The sequence below is a fragment of the Schistocerca cancellata genome, chromosome 8 (assembly GCF_023864275.1).
Source record: "Schistocerca cancellata isolate TAMUIC-IGC-003103 chromosome 8, iqSchCanc2.1, whole genome shotgun sequence".
In the NCBI taxonomy this organism is placed as follows: domain Eukaryota; kingdom Metazoa; phylum Arthropoda; class Insecta; order Orthoptera; family Acrididae; genus Schistocerca; species Schistocerca cancellata.
In genome coordinates, this window is record NC_064633.1 from 414,631,358 (window position 1) to 414,655,043 (window position 23,686).

At 40.5% G+C, this 23,686-nt stretch overlaps 1 protein-coding gene across 2 annotated transcripts in view; it reads right to left on the minus strand.

Annotated features, from left to right (window-relative positions):
• Positions 1–23,686, minus strand: part of LOC126095738 (protein ABHD18) — a 182,846-nt gene that overhangs the window by 59,734 nt on the left and 99,426 nt on the right. For both annotated transcript variants that reach the window (XM_049910507.1, XM_049910506.1), the window contains one exon: positions 17,303–17,837. In XM_049910507.1, coding sequence (XP_049766464.1) covers positions 17,303–17,837 — 535 coding nt within the window. The remainder of the gene's footprint in view (positions 1–17,302; positions 17,838–23,686) is intronic.

Sequence of the window (23,686 nt, forward strand, 5' to 3'; positions counted from 1 at the left end):
TTCTGAGTTTTTTTTTGAAATTGAGAACTATATTAATCAGAATTCAAGAGGAGGATCCTCCCTGGGAGATCTGTCTGTGAGTAAGATCTAGTGGGTAGCTGCGGGAGAGGAATACCTGGGAAAAATGTTTGGTGTTTGTGTTGAGGGGTGGTGGAGCAGATACACTTGCAACAGATGAAGTAGCTACTGACTTCAACAAACTATTTCTGTCTATTTAGATACTGGGTAGAACAAATTGTGAGCAATACTGTATATGTGTATAGATGTACATGTATATGACCCTTCCCCTGACACACACACACACACACACACACACACACAAAACAAGGCAATTAACTTTTTCATCTCAAATTCATCTTAAACCATTACAGACATTTCAATCCATTTTTGCGTGCATGACTCTGTAGCAGAAATAAGTTGATAGATGAGCAGGAGCGTAAGATCTGTGCCCTTCAGGTGCAGTTACAATGCGCAAAGGACAAACTAGATAGGTTGAGGAGGGTGAAGGGTGGTCGGGACTGGGAACTGGCAGTTGGCAAGAAGGCAGTTAGGAGGAGGAGTTATTCAGACAGTTACGCTCTGCAAATATCAGGGTGTATATGTGGACAAGGAAAAAAAATTCCTGGATTTTTCCCGGATTTCCCAGTTAAAAATACACTTTCTCCTTGGTGAAAACACACATTTTCCATGTTAAGTGACAGTATATTTTCCCTCGGACCTGCAAAACTTATCAATCCTTTGAATGATTACGGTTTTATACATGGGCATAGAATTTCCCGGCACTTTAGAAAACGAAACTCAGGGAAAAAGACACGTTTTGGAAATATCTTTGATGTGCAGTGACATGTACGCTGCGTATTTTTGTATTATGAAAGTACACATTGGAATTCCACCAAACATCGCATGTTACTTTCTGAATCATTAAAATCGAAATTGCAATGTGCTTTTGTAAGCCAGTCATAGCTCATGTCACGTGATCTCACCAGCCGATGACAGCGGATATTTAGAGCATAGGACACGTGATGTAGTCAGCCAACAGAAACAGCAACACAAACAGGGAAAGTTAATAGTTTAAATTAATATACATAGTGTTGCTGCAAGAAAAGCAAAGCTTTCACATATAATATTGGTCTCTAAGGTTAATAAGCTGCAAGAGAAGCTAAGCTTTCGCATATAATGTTTTTCACATATAATATTGGTCTCTAAGGTTAATAAGCTGCAAGAGAAGCTAAGCTTTCGCATATAATGTTGACCTTTTCTGCACGTGTTACACTTTAAAATTTTTAATAATGACATAAATGTCTGATCTTCAGGGTTCGAAATTCTTCTAAATGGCACATCATCAAAGAGTTGATTTTTAAATAAGAGTCAAACGCTCGGTGATATAAGAAATTCATGGAACATTTCCACACACAGTCCAACTTACATAAAAGGATATTTACTTTGAAAGTAACGCTTTTCAAACTACCATTCACAATATTTTCCCGCAACTTGTAGAAATAGGTTCATTTCAGCAGTTCCCAGAGAGCGCAGATAACAGGCAACACCGTGCTTGCGCAGCTACCATGATGTAGGAAGCCCATGTGTGATGATGATGGTGATATCCCATACTCCGAGGAGCATAGGGGACGATGTGGAAGACCCGCACCGCTGACCAGGCAAGGTCCTAGCAGAGGTGGTTTGCCATTGCCTTCCTCCGAACATAATGCGGTGAACTGGTGCAGTAAACTTTATTACAACAGCAATTAATATACGATCAGAAAGTATAAGTTTAGACCAAACTATAGGTGATGATGAAGACGACACAACAACACCCAGTCATCTCAAGGCAGGGAAAATCCCTGACCCCACCGGGGATCGAACACAGGACCCGGTGCGCGGGAAGGAAGAATGTTACCGCAAGACCACGAGTTGTGGACAAGCCCATATGTACGTACATGTAAAACATTGAAAGATCATACATTATCTAGACATCAGAGGATGCTCCAAGAGCATCGGAATTTCATGAACCATACTAAAATGTGCACATTTAAAGTGTTTATTCGTATGTCCAGATTCCCAATGAAGTAGATCTTGACCTGATATTAAGCTTTTCAGTGTGGTTTTCGGGATGTAAATTTTCTTGGAGCACCAGTACTATATTATATCATGTTTGGTTCTCTCTTATGGCATTATACCATACGTCCTAGAAGATAAAAACATGCACCTGAAATGCAGCGAAAAATTTCATTTCAAATACATTGACTACCTCTGTGGAAAAGGTTAATAAAAGACAAATTTCTTTAGCAAACAGACAAAAATAACTTCGTTGTTCTGCAAGGCGACTAATGCTCGACTGTCAGAAAGGTGGAAATAAAATAAAATCTGAAACTAATAACATATTTTTGCCTTCCGTAATTATGTGAATGTATTTTAATTCACTTGATAGCTCCCGGCCACAGATCTCCATTTTGTTTTCCACAGATATCCGTTTTGTTTTCATTTGATGTGAGAGTAAACAAAGGGGAAACAGCAAAATCACTAAATGTAAACACGGGTCACATAGAGACTACCCACTATAACACAAGACTACTCTGCGCATCAGCCCCAGATCTATGAATTTGCTAATCGGGTCAAAACTAAAAAAAATCGAATTTTCAAAAATATGTTCATCTTGTGGTGCATGTCTTTCTGAAACATAACACATGTGTTCAAGGAAATGTAAGACATGTTATTTGGTCTTAAGTGTGCTGAAGTGCAGTGTTACGCCTCTTCATACAGCATTTTTCTATCACACGTCACTGTATTTCGCTTTGTGGAATTGAAACGTGTATATTTTGTAATGGATGCCATCAAACTATATTCAGGACAGTGGAAATTGAAATGTCCTGTGGTGCCTCTCCTGCCCCCAGTCGGCCGGTATGACAGGCTGCCCCACTTAAAAAATAATCTTACAATTAATAGTGGATGGGATTATTTGTATCAGAACAAGAACTCTTCAGAAAATTTGCACTCTTTATTGCCTATTTGCTAATAACTTGCTGTTTTGAGTGACATAAAATTAAATATAGGATACATAAAACCAATAAAGACAAGAGACAAACAAGAAAGTACACATTTATTCAATCCTTAGCTCCTAGCATTTTTTTCTCTCTAATCTTGCTACAGCTTTACATGGCGTGCTTTCCTTTCTGCGAAAGAATCTATTACCTCATCAAAGTTTGTCAAACGTTTTGCTACATGTAAAATCAAAATGTCGTTATCTCATACTGAAAAAAGCTGTTAATACAAATAATACTCAAGATTGGTGTGGTTTCTTGATCTGATTACGTCTATCTTGTCATTGTCTGCTAGATAAAACAAAATAGACCTTTCTAATATTGCAGCAATTTTCTAACACACAACAAATAAACGAGACTGTTTTAACACAAATGGTAATTTTTATAACATGACAGAATATAATCCACAAAGTACCAATATCAAATGCCTATAAGGCCTACTACAAGCAAAAATGTTTATGTTAGGAAGTAGTTTCACATTTCATTCATACGCACCAGTTTCTCAAGCATGACATCAAAAAGTAGTATTATGAAATTTTTATATAAATTTGGAATCATCTTACTTTTCCATAATTTGTGTGATGTCCCCGTTACTTCTCTTTCCTCGTTCTAACAAACAATCGTGTCTTCACTAATTCTGTAGCTATTCCTGCCATTGTCAAAATCTGTTTGTCGATTAACTTCACAAACTTGCCAGAATCACAGGTTTAGTTATCCCATGATTATTCTCCAGTTAGACGTTGTTACATGTCGTAGAACATGTTTTCTATGTTACTTCCAAAATAGAACTTAAGCGGCTGCTAGCCGGGGACTGTACAACCGGTCCTTAGTAGTGTAGCGATCTGGCCTAAAATTTTTTGTCAAAATTTCATTTTCTTGGACACACTGAGAAGATAATACGTAATCTTTCTCACCTGTTATTCCTGTTAGTCGTTTATTTCCATTCTGGTAGTCTGAATCTATGGATTTCTCTAGTAATTATAACAACGCTGATCATTCACAAACACAATCAACCACATAATCAGACAGCGATTGGCATTCATTCATCTGTTTGGCTTTTCTCCGCTCAGCTCATATAGCCCTGTCTCCTTTTGTCTGCAGAAAGTTTATTTCTAGATGCGACGAGGATTCTCCTGACAGAGACATCACGTACACTATCCACGCATTCAAAAATCAACTTATGATTCATTCAGAAATCAAATTAAAATGTGTTCAAAAATGTGCAAAAAGCAACTGGGATGCGTTTCAAAATCATATGAACAATCGATAGACCAAGGTGTGCTGGATCCTAGGCGCTTTGTGAAACAAGTTTTTTTTTTCCTCAAAAATATGAATTTGGTGCCCCCTTTTACCGGTAGCCAGAAGTGGGAGAATCTACTACTCAAACACAACTCAACTGTGCATGCACATGAGCCTGCTCATAACTGCTAAAACGAATCTAATGTAAACAGTTGTGATTTCACGCTCATTGGAGCCAATTTGTTGTTTTGAAGCATTGCATAGTCTTCCTAAAGCCTTTGAGACATTTTGCTGTTGGCAGATGCTTGCATAAGCACTGTGTGTCGTTGTTGTATACCGCACATTTCCTTTGTAATTTGAGTTATTTCCATTTTTTTCTCTTGTTTATGTTTTATTGTTGAAGTATTATTCTGCAGTAGCAGGACACAGTAATATCCTTTGTTAGAGTATCGATTCTTACCAGTTAAAATAACAAAAATTTAACAGAAAACTAAAACAATGAAAAATTCCCGGGTTCTTCCTGGTTGTCCCAGTTCGTATACACCCTCGTATATGCAATAGATTTGACCAACTGTCAGAGTTGAGTGGATAGGAACCTCTTGTAGCTGTAGATGTAGGGAACATGCAGCAGTCCTCAGCAATTAGGAGGCCTACGTCAGCTGTAAAGTCTAACAGAAAGAAGGTTCTGCTGCTAGGTAGTTTGCACGGAAGAGGTGTAAGCCAGCAGTTGCAGAAAGTGTTTGGGAGTGAGTACCAGGTCACCAGCATTGTGAAGCCTAGTGTAGGGTTGGCTCATGTGACTGACATCATAAGGGCGTTATGTAGGAATTTTACAAAGGAGGATCAGGTAGTGATAGGGGGTGGAGCAGGAAACAGTCTGGATAGGGACAGGGAATATCTTGTAGATGGTGACCTGGTAAAGATAGCTACTCAAACTGGTGGAACTAATGTGAATTTTGTGCAACTGTTTCAGCATCATGATCAGCCTCATCTTAATGCGGCTGTTTGGTTCATTAACATGGGGCTGGAGAGGGCGCTGATGGCGGAGGGCATGGGTCACATTTCAGTGGTGTGGGTCTAATCAGTAGATCGGGTTTCACTACGCATGGCCTGCACCTCAATAGGTATGGGAAGGGGAGGCTGGCAAAGATTATACGTGAAAGTGTAGTGGGTGGTAGTGGGATCACACATGGAAAAATTCCTGTAGAAGTTGGTGTTAGAGGTGCACCTTTTTAGATTGAAGTCAGCTGATAGGTATACCTGCTTAAAGGAAGTCGCTCTAACTAAGGACTCACCTTCATAGCACGTCATGTTTCCAAGTAGAGAAGGAATTAGACTATTTCATCAAAATATGAGAGGTATTAGAGATAAAGTTCGTGAACTGCTTATAGATGTTGACTCTGAAATTATTGGTATATCAGAGCACCACTTAAATAATTTGACAATTCAAAGGCTTCCTTCACCAAGATACAGATTAGCTGGGTTTATTTCAAGGAATTCCTTGCGGGGTGGGGAAGTGGCTATGTGCGTAAAAAACAGTATTCCATTTGAGTCCACAGACGTATCACGGCACTACACTGAACAGATATTTGAATGTTGTGCAGGGGCAGTTGAATTTAGTGAAACTAAACTTCTAATTGTTGTTGTTTATAGGTCCCCTAACTCTCACTTCAGAGCATTTCTGCTCAAGCTAGAGGGGGTTCTTGATGCACTTGTTAGGAAGTACCAGAAATTAGTTATATGTTGTGACTTCAATATAAATTTTGTATATGATGGTGCAAGAAAAAGGATGTTGGTAGATATCCTAAATTTATATGATCTAATGCAGACTGTTTTTTTATTCATTCTTCATTACTAGATGGGCATTCTGTTAGTAAAAGGTTAAATGGCCTTTCAGACCATGATGCACAAATTTTAGCACTAAAAGGCTTTTGTACTCAAACAAATGACACATATATTTACAAACTATACAGGAAAGTTAATCCAACAGCAATAAGGAGTTTTTTAGACCCTTGTCAAGGAACAAGAATGACAGGATGTTTGTAGTGCCAATAGCGTAGATGATAAATATAATGCTTTCCTTAACACATTTCTCATACTCTTTGAGAGTTGTTTTCCATTAGAATGTTCTAAATGGGGTACTAGCAGTAATAGGCAGCCCGGATGGCTGACTAATGGGATAAGGATATCATGTAAAACAAAACGAGAATTATATGAAAATGTTAGAAGTAGTCACAATCAAGCTACAGTACCCCATTACAAACAGCATTGTAAGGTGCTTAAAAATGTTATTAGGAAGGCAAACAGTATGTGGTATGCAAATAGTATAGTTAATTCATAGGATAAAATCGAAACCTTATGGTCAGTTTTGAATGAAGTGTCTAGTCAGCAGCACAAGGTCAACGTAGTAAAAATATTTCTGTTACTGATAAATAAGATATATGTACAGTATTTAACAATCATTTTCTGAGCATTGCTGGTGAATTAAATAAAAATTTACTTTCTACAGGGAATCATATAACTTTCTTGGCAAATGCCTTTCCAAGATTGATGTCTGAAATACTCCTCTGTGATACAGACAAGGGGGAGATTGAGTCAATAATTAAATCACTGAAGACTAGACTCTCTTGGATATGATGGAGTGTCTAGCATAATATTAAAGTACTGTGCTGCACATGTTTGCCCTGTATTTAGACATATTTGTAATTTTTCCTTTAGGAATGCCCAGTTTCGTGAGCAATTAAAGTACTCAGTAGTAAAGCCACTTTATAAAAAGGGGGTAAGGGATAATATAGATAATTTTAGACGTATTGCTATGCCATCAGTGTTTGCTAAAGTTATTGAAAAGGCTGTGTATGTAAGGATAATTGATCATTATATATCACACGATTTGCTATCAAATGTACACTTCAGCTTTAGAAGTCATTTAACAAAAGAAAATGCTATATTCTCTTTTCTCTGTGAGGTACTGGTGGGTTAAACAAAAGGTTTCGAATGCTAGGCATATTTTTTGGTTTAACTAAGGCATTTGATTGTGTTGATCACAAATTATTGCTCCAGAAGTTGGACCATACGGGGAGTAGTTCACAATTGGTTCACCTCTTACTTTAGCAACAGACAGCAAAAGGTCATTATTCACAATGTTGAGAACAGCTGTGATGTGAGGTCTGAATGGGGTACAGTCAAGTGGGCGGTGCCCCAGGGATCAGTGTTGGGACCACTCCTGTTCCTTATTTATATAAATGATATGCCTTCTAGTATTACGGGTAACTCTAAAATATATTTGTTTGCTGATGACACTAGCTTGGTAGTAAAGGATGTTATGTGCAACATTGGCCTGGTTTCAAATAGTGCAGTTCATGACCTAAGTTCATGGCTTGTAGAAAATAAGTTAAGCTAAATCACAGTGAGACTCAGTTTTTATAGTTTCCAACAAACAATTCAACAAAATCTGATGTTTTAATTTCACAGGATGGGCATATGTTTAGTGAAACTGAACAGTTCAAATTTCTAGGTATCCAGATAGACAGTAAGCTGTCATAGAAAGCCCACGTTCAGGAACTTGTTCAAATACTGCAAGTTTACTATTTGAATAATTTCACTAAACATATGCTGAGTTGAATACTTGAGACCAGTCTACTAACTGTAGCTTCTGCCTGTATGTCTCCATTGTTTCTTTATTTATTGGTCTCACATTTTTTCAGATAGCTTTTGGTTTTCTGTTAAGATTTAAATGGGGGATTTATTTTTATCGGTTATTACTTTTATGTTGTAATTTCATGTACTGACATGTTCCATGACCTTGGAGATTTGCTCCTCAATTATCCTTACATACACAGCCTTTTCAATAACTTTAGCAAACACTGATGGCATAGCAATACATCTAAAATTGTCTACATTATCCCTTTCTCCCTTATTATAAAGCAGGCCTCAAAAAACTGTTTCAGTAACATGACTCTTTTCTTGATCAAACAAGAAATCATGGAGCAAAAATACATTGTATATATGGATTTTTGAGTGGTGTTGTGGCCAACGAATGGCTCACTAACCAGAATTTTACGGCACTCTCCAAGTAAACTTGCACCATGAAGGCATTAACAACATGACATTTGGCTATTCTCAAGGAAACCTGTATCATCAAGAAGAAACATTTTGTCAGTTGTGTGTTGCCCTTCCGAGGAGTTTATTAAAGTGCATTGGAATCACTGTCTACAAAGATCAAGTTTGTTATGAGGAATGCTGCAATCCATTTACAGTGTGTGACTTGTAAAACATTCAGATAGCTGAACTGTTTGTAAAGCATTAATCACGTTCTGGGCTGCAATGTCATTTACTACCGAAGAACTGGATGAGATGCTCTAATGGCAAAGGTCAACGAAGTGCACCAAAAGCAGTAGAACAGTACACAGAACGGTTCCTGGCTAGACACTGTCTAATTCGTCCCACCTTCATTAATATCATCAAAAGACTTGAGAGACTGGGAGATTTGCCAAAATAAGGAAGAGTGCCACCAACAAAGCTGCAGAAATAGTGGTTCATACAGTTGCTGTCATAAATATGCATGCCAGTTCTAGTCAAATAAAAAAAGAGGTTGGTATCAGCCACTGAAGCATTTTGCGTCATCTTCAAATGCCACTTGCTCTTTATTTATCTACATTAGCGGCCAAATGGCAGTGATTTACAATGTCATATTGAATACTGCCAATGGGTTCTCCAGTAGGACAATAATTTTATGGAGAAAGTATTTTTTACTGATAAGGTCACAGTCATAAATTTCAATTATTTGTTGCACAAGAACCAAACATTGTACAGATATCATACATACGTAATGTTGAAGAGAAACCTTGAAAGTTTTTTTAGTTTGTTTGTTTTTGTTTTTGTTTGTTCCGCCTCGACTGACATCTCTGCCCAAACTCTTTGCCTTTACAAATGTCCGCTGTGTGCGAGTGTATACCTGTCCTTTTTTCCCCCTAAGGTAAGTCTTTCCGCTCCCGGGATTGGAATGACTCGTTACCCTCTCCCTTAAAACCCACATCCTTTCGTCTTTACCTCTCCTTCCCTCTTTCCTGATGAAGCAACCGTTGGTTGCGAAAGCTTGAATTTTGTGTGTATGTTTGTGTTTGTTTGTGTGTCTATCAACATGCCAGCGCTTTCGTTTGGTAAGTTACATCATCTTTGTTTTTAGATATATTTTTTCCACGTGGAATGTTTCCCTCTATTATATATATATATAAAAACAACGATGATGTAACTTACCAAACGAAAGCATTGGTATGTTGATAGAGACACGAACAAACACAAACACACACACAAAATTCAAGCTTTCGCAACCAACAGTTGCTTCATCAGTAAAGAGGGAAGGAGAGGGAAAGACGAAAGGATGTGGGTTTTAAGGGAAAGGCTAAGGAGTCATTCCAATCCCAGGAGCGGAAAGACTTACCTTAGGGGGAAAAAAGGGACAGGTATACACTCGCACACACACACATATCCGTCCACACATATACAGACACAAGCAGACATATCTAAAGGCAAAGAGTTTCAGCAGAGATGTCAGTCGAGGCGGAAGTACAAACGCAAAGATGTTGTTGAATGACAGGTGAGGTATGAGCGGCGGCAACTTGAAATTAGCGGAGGTTGAGGCCTGGTGGATAACGGGAAGAGAGGATATATTGAAGGGCAAGTTCCCATCTCCGGAGTTCTGATAGGTTGGTGTTAGTGGGAAGTATCCAGATAACCCGGATGGTGTAACACTGTGCCAAGGCATGTTTAGCCACAGGGTGATCCTCATTACCAACAAACACTGTCTGCCTGTGTCCGTTCATGCGAGTGGACAGTTTGTTGCTGGTCATTCCCACATAGAAGGCTTCACAGTGCGGGCAGGTCAGTTGGTAAATCACATGGGTGCTTTCACACGTGGCTCTGCCTTTGATCGTGTACACCTTCCGGGTCACAGGACTAGAGGGAGCATGGGACAGGTGTTACACCGGGGGGCGGTTACAAGGGTAGGAGCAAGAGGGTAGGGAAGGTGGTTTGGGGATTTCATAGGGATGAACCAAGAGGTTACAAAGGTTAGGTGGACAGCGGAAAGGCACTCTTGGTGGAGTGGGGAGGATTTCATGAAGGATGGATCTCATTTCAGGGCAGGATTTGAGGAAGTCGTATCCCTGCTGGAGAGCCACATTCAGAGTCTGATCCAGTCCTGGAAAGTATCCTGTCACAAGTGGGGCACTTTTGGGGTTCTTCTGTGGGAGGTTCTGGGTTTGAGGGGATGAGGAAGTGGCTCTGGTTATTTGCTTCTGTACCAGGTCGGGAGGGTAGTTGCGGGATGCGAAAGCTGTTTTCAGGTTGTTGGTGTAATGGTTCAGGGATTCAGGACTGGAGCAGATTCGTTTGCTACGAAGACGTAGGCTGTAGGGAAGGGACTGTTTGATATGGAATGGGTGGCAGCTGTCATAATGGAGGTACTGTTGCTTGTTGGTGGGTTTGATGTGGACGGATGTATGAAGCTGGCCATTGGACAGATGGAGGTCAACGTCAAGGAAAGTGGCATGGGATTTGGAGTAGGACCAGGTGAATCTGATGGAACCAAAGGAGTTGAGGTTGGAGAGGAAACTCTGGAGTTCTTCTCCACTGTGAGTCCAGATCATGAAGATGTCATCAATAAATCTATACCAAACTTTGGGTTGGCAGGCCTGGGTAACCAAGAAGGCTTCCTCTAAGTGACCAATAAACAGGTTGGTGTACGAGGGGGCCATCCTGGTACCCATGGCTGTTCCCTTTAATTGTTGGTATGTCTGGCCTTCGAAAGTGAAGAAGTTGTGAGTCAGGATGAAGCTGGCTAAGGTAATGAGGAAAGAGGTTTTAGGTAGGGTGGCAGGTGATCGGTGTGAAAGGAAGTTCTCCATTGCAGCATGGCCCTGGATGTGCAGAATATTTGTGTAAAAGGAAGTGGCATCAATGGTTACAAGGATGGTTTCCGGGGGTAACATGGGGGATTGATGACCTTCGCTGTTTAGTCCCCCTTAAACATCCCAGCAACCACCACCACCACTGGGGGTAACAGACTGGGTAAGGATTCCAGGCGTTCGAGAAAGTGGTTGGTGTCTTTGATGAAGGATGGGAGACTGCATGTAATGGGTTGAAGGTGTTGATCTACGTAGGCAGAGGTATGTTCTGTGGGGGCTTGGTAACCAGCTACAATGGGGCGGCCGGGATGATTGGGTTTGTGAATTTTAGGAAGTAGGTAGAAGGTAGGGGTGCGGGGTGTCGGTGGAGTCAGTAGGTTGATGGAGTCAGGTGAAAGGTTTTGTAGGGGGCTTAAGGTTCTGAGGATTCCTTGAAGCTCTGCCTGGACATCAGGAATGGGATTACCTTGGCAAACTTTGTATGTAGTGTTGTCTGAAAGCTGACGCAGTCCCTCAGCCACATACTCCCGATGATCAAGTATCACGCTCGTGGAACTCTTGTCCGCCGGAAGAATGACAATGGATCGGTCAGCCTTCAGATCACGGATAGCCTGGGCTTCAGCTGTGGTGATGTTGGGAGTAGGATTAAGGTTTTTCAAGAAGGATTGAGAGGCAAGGCTGGAAGTGAGAAATTCCTGGAAGGTTTGGAGAGGGTGATTTTGAGGGAGAGGAGGTGGGTCCCGCTGTGACGGAGGACAGAACTGTTCCAGGCAGGGTTCAATTTGGATAGTGTCTTGGGGAGTTGGATCATTAGGAGTAGGATTAGGATTATTTTTCTTCGTGGCAAAGTGATATTTCCAGCAGAGAGTACGAGTGTAGGACAGTAAATCTTTGACGAGGGCTGTTTGGTTGAATCTGGGAGCAGGGCTGAAGGTGAGGCCTGTGGATAGGACAGAGGTTTCAAATTGGGAGAGAGGTTTGGAGGAAAGGTTAACTACTGAATTAGGGTGTTGTGGTTCCATATTGTGTTGATTAGAATTTTGAGGTTTTTGAGGTTTTGGGGGGAGTGGAGCTGGAAGTGGGAGATTGAGTAGATGGGAGAGACTGGGTCTGTATGCAATGAGAGGAGGTTGAGGTTTGCTGGAAAGGTTGTGGAGGGTGAGTGAGTTGCCTTTCCGGAGGTGGGAAACCCGGAGATTTGATAGTTTTGTGAGGTGGAAGGTGGCATGCTGTTCTAATTTGCGGTTGGCCATAGGAGGATGCTCTGAACAGCCGGTGTGGATGTAGAGAGGAAAGATTGAGGACTTTTATTAAGGATAGGAGTTGACGGGTGTGTTCATTGGCTGAGTTGATGTGTAGGTGAAGGATTAGGTGGGTGAGGGCTATGGATTGTTCCGTTTGGAACTGGTATAGGGACTGATGGAAAGAAGGGTTACAGCCAGAGATGGGAACTTTAAGTGTGAGGCCTTTGGGGGTAATGCCAAATGTCAGACAAGCCTGAGTAAATAAAATATGGGAGCGTAATCTGGCTAGGGTGAAGGCATGTTTGCAGAGAGAATGTAAATAAAACTTAATGGGGTCGTTGTGGGGATGTTGTGAGGGTGACGTGGTATTAGAAGGTGGAAAGGGTAACATGAGGCTGAAATGAAAATGAAAATGAAAATAAAAATATATGGGGAGAGATAAAGGTGAACTAGAAAGCAACTGGAGATCTGGTGTGAAAAAAGTCGAAAAAGTGTTGGTGAAAGCTGAGCTATGTTGATCCTGTGGTGAACTTGGGTTGGTAAACAACGATGTGCACAAAGGTTAGGTGGTTGTGTTGCCTCCAAAACACGTTAAAGAGTGGAGAAATTCGGGAAAATTTCAAAAAAACTGCATGTATTTACATTCCCTCCGCAAACATATATATATGTGTGTGTGTACATGCTTCGTGGTCCAGATAGTGAAGCCAAGGCCCCCATTCCCCAAAACACACAACATTCCACCACTGGGCCACACATTGGTCACTGAAGCATGCCCAGAGCTTATGGTAAAAGAGGACTGGTGGCACTTACCAGTCCCCAGCTCAGGAACCCGGGGTTGCCAAGCCTGTACCCAGCAAACGAATGCTGAGCCCCAGGGGGAGGGGGCGGGGTGTCAACAGGAGGTATCCTATAGGTTTTGATGAGAGAGTTTGCAACTATCAAAATGTGTGACATGAATGGCCATATCTCTTGACTGCATTGACTTATCAGCTTAAATTGTTTTGCACAGCCCAAGATCAGTAGACCTAAGTACCTGCCACAAATTTCATCTTGGTACCTCTACCAGTTCTCAGGAAAAAGGTGTCATAACATACAGACAACAAATGGCAAGGAATTATTTTTTATGTGACATAATTAGAAATAAACAATTTCCAGATTTTTCTTCTTTACTTTTACTGTGAAAGCTTGCTTCTTGTCAAATTTCAAGAATCTAAGTCAATGGGAAGAACCCTATAGGTTTTGATGAGTGAGTGTGTGAGTATTGCAATATATGCTTCAATGGAATGGAAACAGTGACCAGCCAGTTGCGAAATACAGGGTTATTAAACCTTGACCATGGTTCCAACAGTTTTAAAAGTGTCTTCTTCAGATGATATTATACCTATTAACAAATATTAAAACATTGTGTAGTGGAGCAGAGATGGGCATTAGAACAATAACCAAAATTACAGGAAATGTTTACAAATACTTTAAGTGAAGTATATTTACATAGAATCACATATTATTTATATCAATGAAGGAGTCCTTGATTTGCCTAGTATATGGCCATGTCATCCACTTAATCACCATTTAAAATACATGGATTACAAGTAGTAGCACTCTACTATAGGGCTTTATGAGTATTCTACATACAAAGCTAGTGACATGTGCCGACTAGCTGAAGAGTATATGTAGTAGCCTTAGGTTGCCTCAGGTAGGTGAAAGGCCTGGGCATTCTGTATGTGTGTTGTTGCAGTGAGCAGTATGTGTGATTTCACAAGTACATATTCATTACTAGAAGTAACAAATTAACCAAAAAGTTGAAAAGAGGGAGAGTGAAGGGGGTAAAAAAATGTGCCATTAAAATCATATGGCTTATATAGAGCCTGCAAGCTCAGGAAAACACAGCAAAATCTTTAAAATATGTGCAAAAATACACTTTAAAAACACAGGAGAAGCATTTGCGCATGAATACACAACTGTACCAAGTATGAGTGTCACAGCAAAATCACTTCAAGAAAATATTTTCAATGTATAAGAGGCCCAATACCTGATGTATTAAGTTGACCCTGACATGAAGGTATACTGTGATAGCACACACAATGATGGAGAAAATGCAAGTATTAAAAGACAAATTCAAATTTGGGAAAGAGAAGGGGTAAGGGAAAGGTAGGGAGTAGATCATCACTTGTGAAGCATCTTGCTATGAGAAGTGACTGCTGGTAGAGCTTGCTATATGAACAAATATGCTAGAAGGAGGGAGGCGGTTATAAAATACTCAGTAAGATAATGAATAAACAAAGCCTCCTTAAGTATTGTATATATGCCTAGAAAACACGAAGTTATAGGCAGACTAAAACAAACTAAAAATAAAAAAGGGGTGCAAGGGTGGGGTTGGGTCTAAGGTGGTCCTATTACTAAAATGCTGAACAGCAACTTAACTGTGGATGATAAAATATACACTGTAAAATAACAAAATACAAGATATATTCTTACCAAAGATAGAATTTTGAGGAAAATAAACACTGTGCAGAGGCAAGCACCGAGGAGTAACCTGGTACTTGGCTGGAAGCAGAGGCTTAAAGCATTTCAGGAAATGTCTACTTCCAAGTTGAAGCTGATCACTTAAAATGCAGCCATCATTTTTCCCTAAGTGTTTGAAAATTTTGAGCCCTTCTCATAAATCTAATCTATGCGCTTCTACTTCCTTGTGTATGATTATGGTATCCTCTAAATCATCTGAGTATGATCAGTAATAAATAAATGTTCTGCACGGGTGGAACTCTGTACATTACCACCTTTCTTTCCCAACAGATGCCATGTTTTATATTAAAATGACATATATATACAAATCTATCAAGTGGCATACTACATGTTGTTGGATCCATTGCCAAATATGTGGTGTTTTAAAAAGTTTTAAGACAAAGCCAAACAACAGAAAGCTACTACTTTTAAATCATGTATTTTAAAATGGTGACTGAGTGGATGACAAGCACACATACTAAACAGAGTCAATGACTCCAACATCGGATATACATAATATGTGATTCTATGCATATGCTTCACTAAAATTATTTGTAAACATCTCCTGTAATTTTGCTTACTGTAATGATACTATATCTCTTCCATACACAATGTCACAATATTTGTTAACAGTACTTTCTGAAGAAGACAGTTTAAAACTGTCAAAACCATGGTTTAGGTTTAATAAATCTGTATTTGGCAAAACTCACAGTCAAATAAGGAATTAGATAATAAAACTGAAAAATTCACAATATCCTTTCAGAAGATAAAACTGGCATTCTATGGGCACATCAAAAGAATGACAGCAGAGGTAATGGCTTAAATAATTCTGGAATACATGGACTGCATGAATGTCATCAGTAACAAACTAAAAATAGCACAAGGACAGCACAAATGATCAGCACAGCACAGGCAATACATAACGGAACAGAATACAGCAATACCAGTAAGAATCAGAAGTTATTTCAAGACTGAACATGTCTGAAGAAGACAGGAATGCAACAAAGTCTCTTTGGCAAACATGAATAAATGACACTTGACTCGGTCAATATTTGATTTGAATTATATTTAAAAAGGTATTCCTGAAAGTAAGTAATCATCTTATTTTGCAAACAAATCATGCAGTTTTATCTTGAAAAGAAAACACTGTGATGTGTCTAAGGCATACATATTATAAAAATGTATTTATGTATGTATGTTCTACATCTCCTCCTTCAACCAAACGTGCTACGCATATCCCTTACTGTCAGGCAATAATCACTGTGGGGATAAAAACCATATACCTACCATAGTTCAAGAGATATGATGTCATAAACACTGAGATGCGTGTAAAACTACAGCATCACGCATGACATTTAAATTCAGTACTTCTTTGCAAGCAACTCTATTTGCAAAATATTTCACAGACAGGATCCACATATGCTGCTTAATGTACCTATACAAATATATCACTGTACAACATATTGTTCAAAAGATATGATGTCATAAACACTGAGATGTATGAAAAAATGCTGCATCATGGGTGGTGTTATAGCTGTAGGTGACAACAGCAACCATTCACAGAACTATGAAGAAGCATTGCTGTAGAGATGTTTGCAAAATTGCACTTTAGACATGCGAAGCAGCTGTGTCGAGCATACAGATATACTGTACTTAAACATTTGTACATTATTTATACAAATTTATTTGTATGACTGTTTCATAATTTCAAAAGTGTTTCCACAAACACTTGGAAACAATTCTTTTGATATTACAGTACAATAATAGGTTTTGTTTCTATAGAAAATTGGAAAAATGAATACTTGGGCAATGCTGAGTTTGCCTGCTAATATCATTATAAAATATGATCCATGGACAAAATAAACAAAAAAACATTTTCATTCTGTGGTTATTTCAAAATGTCAGAATGAAGTAGTGGCTTACATACTTTGAATATGAATATTTCAACAGTACATAAATTCCATAATAGCTTTTAAAACATCACCAACAGCACCAGATAATTTCATATTCTGAGGTTATCCTAGCATGACAGCTCAATTTCTCTGTACAACACTGTGCTGATTTACCTAGTCATTTGCATCAGGTGCTACAAGCAGTGATCTTAAATTCAGAACTCTGTCAGGTAGCACTGCTCAAAGTCTATGGCAAACACAACTAGGTGAGTCATCTAAGTGTCCTGCAGAAAAACTAATACTGCTCTGTTGCTATATAAAGACAGAGATCAAAGCCCTGAATAAGAACACTGACAAAAGCATCTTTGACATAAGGCAATAAACATAGGAAAGTTGCTCATGCTACAATACCAATTTTGTGCCACATGCTTGTGAATCAAATACAGTTATTTCTTTTTAGGACACTTATATATTATTCTCACCTTTCTTTTTCTGGTCTTCATTATTCTTCCTCCAAGATTCTAGGAGTTTCAGATCCCTCAGTAATTCCTTTATTTTGGTTGTTGGCAGGTTCTGGTTAACAATGTTCACTGATAATATGTTGCTACTTAATTTTGATACCACACTATGAGTATATGGAATACCATTGTCTAACTTATTTATGTTTCCACTAACAGTTCTACAGCACTCCTGAATGTTATTCTGCACATGTGACACTTCTCCAACATTAACTGTTTCCTGTTTATTTACAGATGGTGTTGACACATCAAGTGATGAATTCTGGTTAGAGGAGGCACCTGAATTTCCGTTTTGTTTTTGAAACGTGAACACTCCTTTGTCTTTACACATTAAAGTTACATTTAAAGAGCCTGCACTGGTTTTAACTGGTTCTGAACTGTTTACCTCCTTACTGTTATCACCTGCATCTGTGACCTGTGACTCTCTTCTAAGTTCATTGACACGATCCAAACTCTGAGGGTAATGCTTCGCAAAATGCTGTCCAGCTCGGAATGCATCCTAATGAAAATAATAGATAATTTTAATCTCAAACAGGTAAATTTTTTAAGTAACACTATTTATTCAAACATAAGAATAAATTGTTTATAGTTACAAATATTGGCATATTATCAATGATTGTCTACAGTGATATTAATGATAAATTGAGAAAGTACGAACAATGTAGAAATTCTTGAAGACTGTAGCTACTGTAAAAGTAAGAACAGCAGTGATAATTCAGAAAAAGACCAGAAGGACTAACAAAGCAGAAAATTGTTAGGCTGGAACTGTCACTATAGCTACAGAAAAGTCTTGAGATAAAAAAGCCACAGCTAATTCATCAGTCTTCCATGCTTAGAAATGATAGAATCAAACATTAGAAGAATTTAAGGGAAAGTATGAAGCCAGCAATATAGGTGATTTAGCAATGAAACCAGGAGGAAGTGTAAAAAGATATTATGGAGAATTATGGTAATGGAGAGTCACTGGGAGAATGTAACGCATAAAGGTAACAACTCATTGACCTATTGACAGGCACAAAAACAAGACTGAAAATGTTGCTGGCTTTTGGATGAATCCTCCTTGAGAGCTATATACATAAACACACCTGCATATCCGCATAGTCCTATATGACTACTATGTGCCAGCACAGCAGCTTGACTGAAGTGGGGGTTTTGTTCAAATGGTTCAAATGGCTCTGAGCACTATGGGACTCAACTGCTGAGGTCATAAGTCCCCTAGAACTTAGAACTACTTAAACCTAACTAACCTAAGGACAACACACACATCCATGCCCGAGGCAGGATTCGAACCTGCGACCGTAGGGGTCACGCAGTTCCAGACTGTAGCGCCTAGAACCGCACGGCCACTCCGGCTGGCGAGGGTTTTGTTGGGGGGAGTGAGTGAGGAGAGAAAGGACTGGGACAGAGGACTGATGAAGACTGGCTGACAGTAGGGAGACAGAGGCAGTAGGCACATGGAGGGGATATTACACTGGCGAGCTCCTTCTGCCCACAGGAAAGGGGGTTGTGCACAATGCAGAATGGAGGAGTGGATTTGGAAGGGAGGTAGTATAGAGGAGAAGGAGAAAGTGGAGAGAAGGGTGTGAGGGCAGGATGTGTGAAGTTAGGGTCATGGGGCACAGGTTGATATGGGTTCTTCCTCATCTCTTGACCCAATGATAAGTGGTCAAAGCAGGGGAAAATGATAATGTTCAGTTGTCATGGTCCAGGCTGATACTGATGGCGTGCTCCTTTGCAGCTGGTTCCTAGGCATAGTTGGAGGATCAGGAGTGTGTATGGATAGGACATGGGAAATCTGTTTGCAGAATAGGTTTGAAGTTGGGGAGGGGGTGGGGGGAGGGAGTAATGCTCACCTGTGAAGAGACCTTTAACATATTGAGGGAGGGAGTGCTTATCAGTGCAGACTACGTGAGAGATTTTCTTTCATGTGGGAGAGATAGCAGCTATAAAAATGCAGATATTGTTGATGGTTAGTAGCCTCAATAAGAATAGAGATTTGGACGAAGCCAGTGGGGAGGTGGAGATCAATTTCCTGGAAGATGGCACGGTCAGCTGAGTAGGGCCAGATGAAGGGATGGGAGAGAAGTTTTGAGGCTTAAGAGGACTGAAGACAGTGTGTCTTGACCCTGGGTCCACATGGCGAAGATATATTCAATGCAAACGTAGAGACAAGAAGTTTGGGCTTTGGGTGGATTCACTTCCCAAACCCTTAAATTGTTGTCTGAGGACCCCTTTACAGCTGTCCCATGTGTTTATTTCTGTATTTGCCATGTTTATTTCATGTGTTTACTTTCAGTTTTTCCTTTCTTATCTCTAGTGTTCACTACCCAGTAATATTTGCAACATTCCTCTACAGTGTCTACTCATACTTACCATTCATAAGGCCACATACATTTCTCCTCCTCCCCCAACAGCAATAGCCTGTCTCAAATGGATTCTGGTCCCATCTATCTATGTCTATTCAAAAAAGTATTCATATCCCTAGGTAATACCCAGTCCCATATAACCTTCCTTAAATGTTGCCTAACCAATGGAATTTTTCCCAATGGCCTAACTGTAAAAATTCCCCTCTCTGGATATTAAACATCTCTTCACAGTGAACTTCAAATTCTTAGATTTTGCCACTCTCTTAACTTATTACTAGAGAAACAACTCTCTGTGGCACCCATATCCCTGAACCATCTCTGTTTTTTTCTGTTCAGGGTCAACTGCCAGTTCCTGGACCAGTCATCAGTGCTTCTTAGGTCTCACTGCATTTCATCACAGTGATGCTGAATTCCTCAAAAATCTACTTTCCATCTCACAGTCCCTACAACAGTGGAGATATTTCTGTCCACCAGTCCTTCAAACCAAAGCTAACCAAAATCAAACACCAAACATTGCCTCTCTCAGTTCATACCTCTGTCCAACAATGACTCTCCTGCATTCCCAACTTATCATTCCCTTGTACCTTCCACGAATTCCTTATTTCCAACTTCGCTTCAGCCTCTCTTCCTAGGTTTCTTCCCAACAACAAAAATCTTTTGACGGGGGACAAACAGCTATTCATAACCAGAAGATAGAATCTAATTTAATCATCCTCTCCATGGACAAATGCTTCACTACTGTTGTGATGAACTACAGTGATCACCTGACAGAGCATCCACCAACTTTATGACTCTTTCATCGACAAGACCTGCTACAGTGATCCCAATCCAGAAGTCCAGCAAAGCCTCCAATCCCCACTCAAAGCTTTAGGTTCATTCCAGAATCCCCACCCCAAATTCGTCTTACTCCTCACCCCCAACTATCTCCTGCACACCCATTTTTTACATGCTTCCCAAAATCTAGAAGTCTAAACATCCTGGACACCCCATTGTAGCTAGTTCCCTTTGGAAGAATCTCAGCTCTTCTTGACAGACACTTCCAACTCATTGCCCACAGTCTAGTTTGTCATTCCAAAGACACATACCAGTTCCTACACCATCTCTCAACCAAGTCTATATCACTGCCATCTGGATCCCTACTCATCACTGTTAGTGCCATCCCCCTATACACAAACATACCCCATGCTCATAGCCTTGGCTCTATAAAATATTACCAATCCCAGTCTCCAACCAACTCCAAACCCACCACCTCATTCCTTATACACCTGGCAAACTGCACCCTTATGCTTAACTACTTTTCTTTACAGGGGTAATGCATACAAACAAATTCACAGCATGTTCACAGGTTACCATATAATACCCTGATACGCTAACTTGTTTATCAGTCATCTAGAGGAAACCCACCACCACCCCCACCATACTATCCTTCCCCCTCCCTTGCCCCAGCCTCCTCCTTACCCCCACCCAGTCGCCACTCCCATCATGAACTGGTGCTGCTGCTCGCAGTGTGGTTTCAGTTGTTTGAGACAGCAGACATGTGCAAGTTGGTTGGTTGGTTGGTTTGGGGAAGGAGACCAGACAGCGTGGTCATCGGTCTCATCGGATTAGGGAAGGATTGGGAAGGAAGTCAGCCATGCCCTTTCAGAGGAACCATCCCGGCATTTGCCTGGAGTGATTTAGGGAAATCACGGAAAACCTAAATCAGGATGGCCGGACGCGGGATTGAACCGGCGTCCTCCCGAATGCGAGTCCAGTGTCTAACCACTGTGCAAGTTGCATTTGCGTGAGTGTGTGTGTGCGCGAGTGTGTATATATGTGTTGTCTATTGCTGTCACAGGCCTTAATGGCCGAAAGTTATAATTGTGTGAATCTTTTTGTTGAGCCTATCGTGACTCAGCATCTCTGCTATATGGTGAGTTGTAATAGCCTGAGAGGTAACTAGACTCACAAGTCAGGACCTGACACTTCGCAAAGTAGTATGATAGACAGGTTTCTGTTGACTGGAACACCTGCTCAAAACTACTGAACCTGCATTGTGGATCTATTTTTCAGTGCACAAAAAAATTAATGTTAATCAGGGGATACGTCTGCTACATACAGAGTAGTCTGAGAGCTGGTTTTGTGGTCCCCATTACACTACAACCCCATATTCTCAAGTTACAACATCAGGCACATTAGATGATGTCAATGATGAAGGCAGTGGCAAGGTATCACATATATTGGGTGGGCAATGGAACCTACATCAATCATGAGGTCCAGACCTGCCAAATGTGTGTGCAAAACCAGTCAGATCTGGCATCTGGTGCAATATTTTTCACTATGGCTGCTGACACTCAATCAGCCACAGGATCCTGTAAATATCAATTTTGTAGGCCTGTTCAAGTGGGCCATATGGTACTTGTGGTAGACGCTCTCTCTAACTTCCCATGTGTTGCCTAGGTAACAGCAGCAGTTACAATCTGAAAATCCTTTTCAACCTATATCAGACTGGTAGTGGAACAGTTGATCAGAATGTTCAAGGGCCATATGAATGTGGTGATACTATTGGCAACTTCTGAAGAAGCCCTGACATGCTTCCACGCTATACATTGAGCCACACCAGTACACAGATGTAGTCTAGCTGAAATGCTGCTAAAGCACAAGCACTATGTCCTTTTGGATCTCCCACAACCAACCCACCAAGCCCAGTTCTTCCTTCCATTTCTGTACTATTATATGGACCCTTTAGTCTGACTAGCACTTATGGCCATATGCAGGATTCAAATGGCTCTGAGCACTATGCGACTTAACTTCTAAGGTCATTAGTCGCCTAGAACTTAGAACTAATTAAACCTAACTAACCTAAGGACATCACACACATCCATGCCCAAGGCAGGATTCGAACCTGCGACCGTAGCGGTCTCGCGGTTCCAGACTGTAGCGCCTAGAACCGCACGGCCACTCCAGCCGGCCATATGCAAGGATGGACTCAAGGAGTCATTACTGGTCATAGGAGGCATCAATTGTTTGAAGGCATGGCTGGACAAAAGCACTTTGTGTGTCATCATAATCAATTGTGGCTATGGCAACTAAATGAAGTTATGCCCCTAATACAAGCTTGTCTAGTCTCAAATAAGCACCTGTGACTGCCACAATAGAGGCGATGCTTCCCAGTTGGCATAGTTTCAGACCACCACTTCCCAGACTTCCACACACTGATCATAGATGTTGCTTGGCTCCACACCTACCAGGGCATTGATGTTGTGCCCCTCCTGTTGATTTACTATGCCAGGACCACCATAGTAACTGACTATTGGAAGGTTATGGAGGTTGAACTACTGCACTTGGCTCTGAAAGTACAATTGTCACAAGAGAAATAAATCCCCGAGGCCCTGCTCCCAATTTTCACTCTGTCAATGACAGGGATACATATGTCTCCTGGCTACCTACGTTGCTGGTCCCAGTTTCACTGTAGGCACTGCTGCACCTATGGGCTGGTTAAAATGGAGAGGGATCTAATATTCCATCATTCAGAGATATGTAAACCAACTGAGTACAGTGGCAATAGTATCTGTGCACCAGATAGTTCTGCAAGAAGCAGTCATGACTCCAGAAGCAGTGGCAAATGCATTACATGGGGGCAGCTGATGGTGTGCTACAACAAATAAATTCCTACCTCAGTGACTGGATAATCTTAGTGATGAAGTCTTTATACGCCAATCATAAAATAAAACAATTTTACTTCTCTTTCTGGAACTTCACTTTGACTTTGGAACTCTGATTCTGTTGTAATTTATGAATCTTCTGGTTTTGCTCACCGGTACTGATTTAAGCTTATGATACTTGTAGTAATAACATGACTTTTCAGCTAACAACTTAGTACTGATCTCAGTTTCCACATGCTACACTATGTGATCAAACGTTTCTGGCCACCACCAAAAACATACGTTTTTCATATCAGGTGCATTGTGCAGCCACCTACTGCCACATACTCCACATCAGC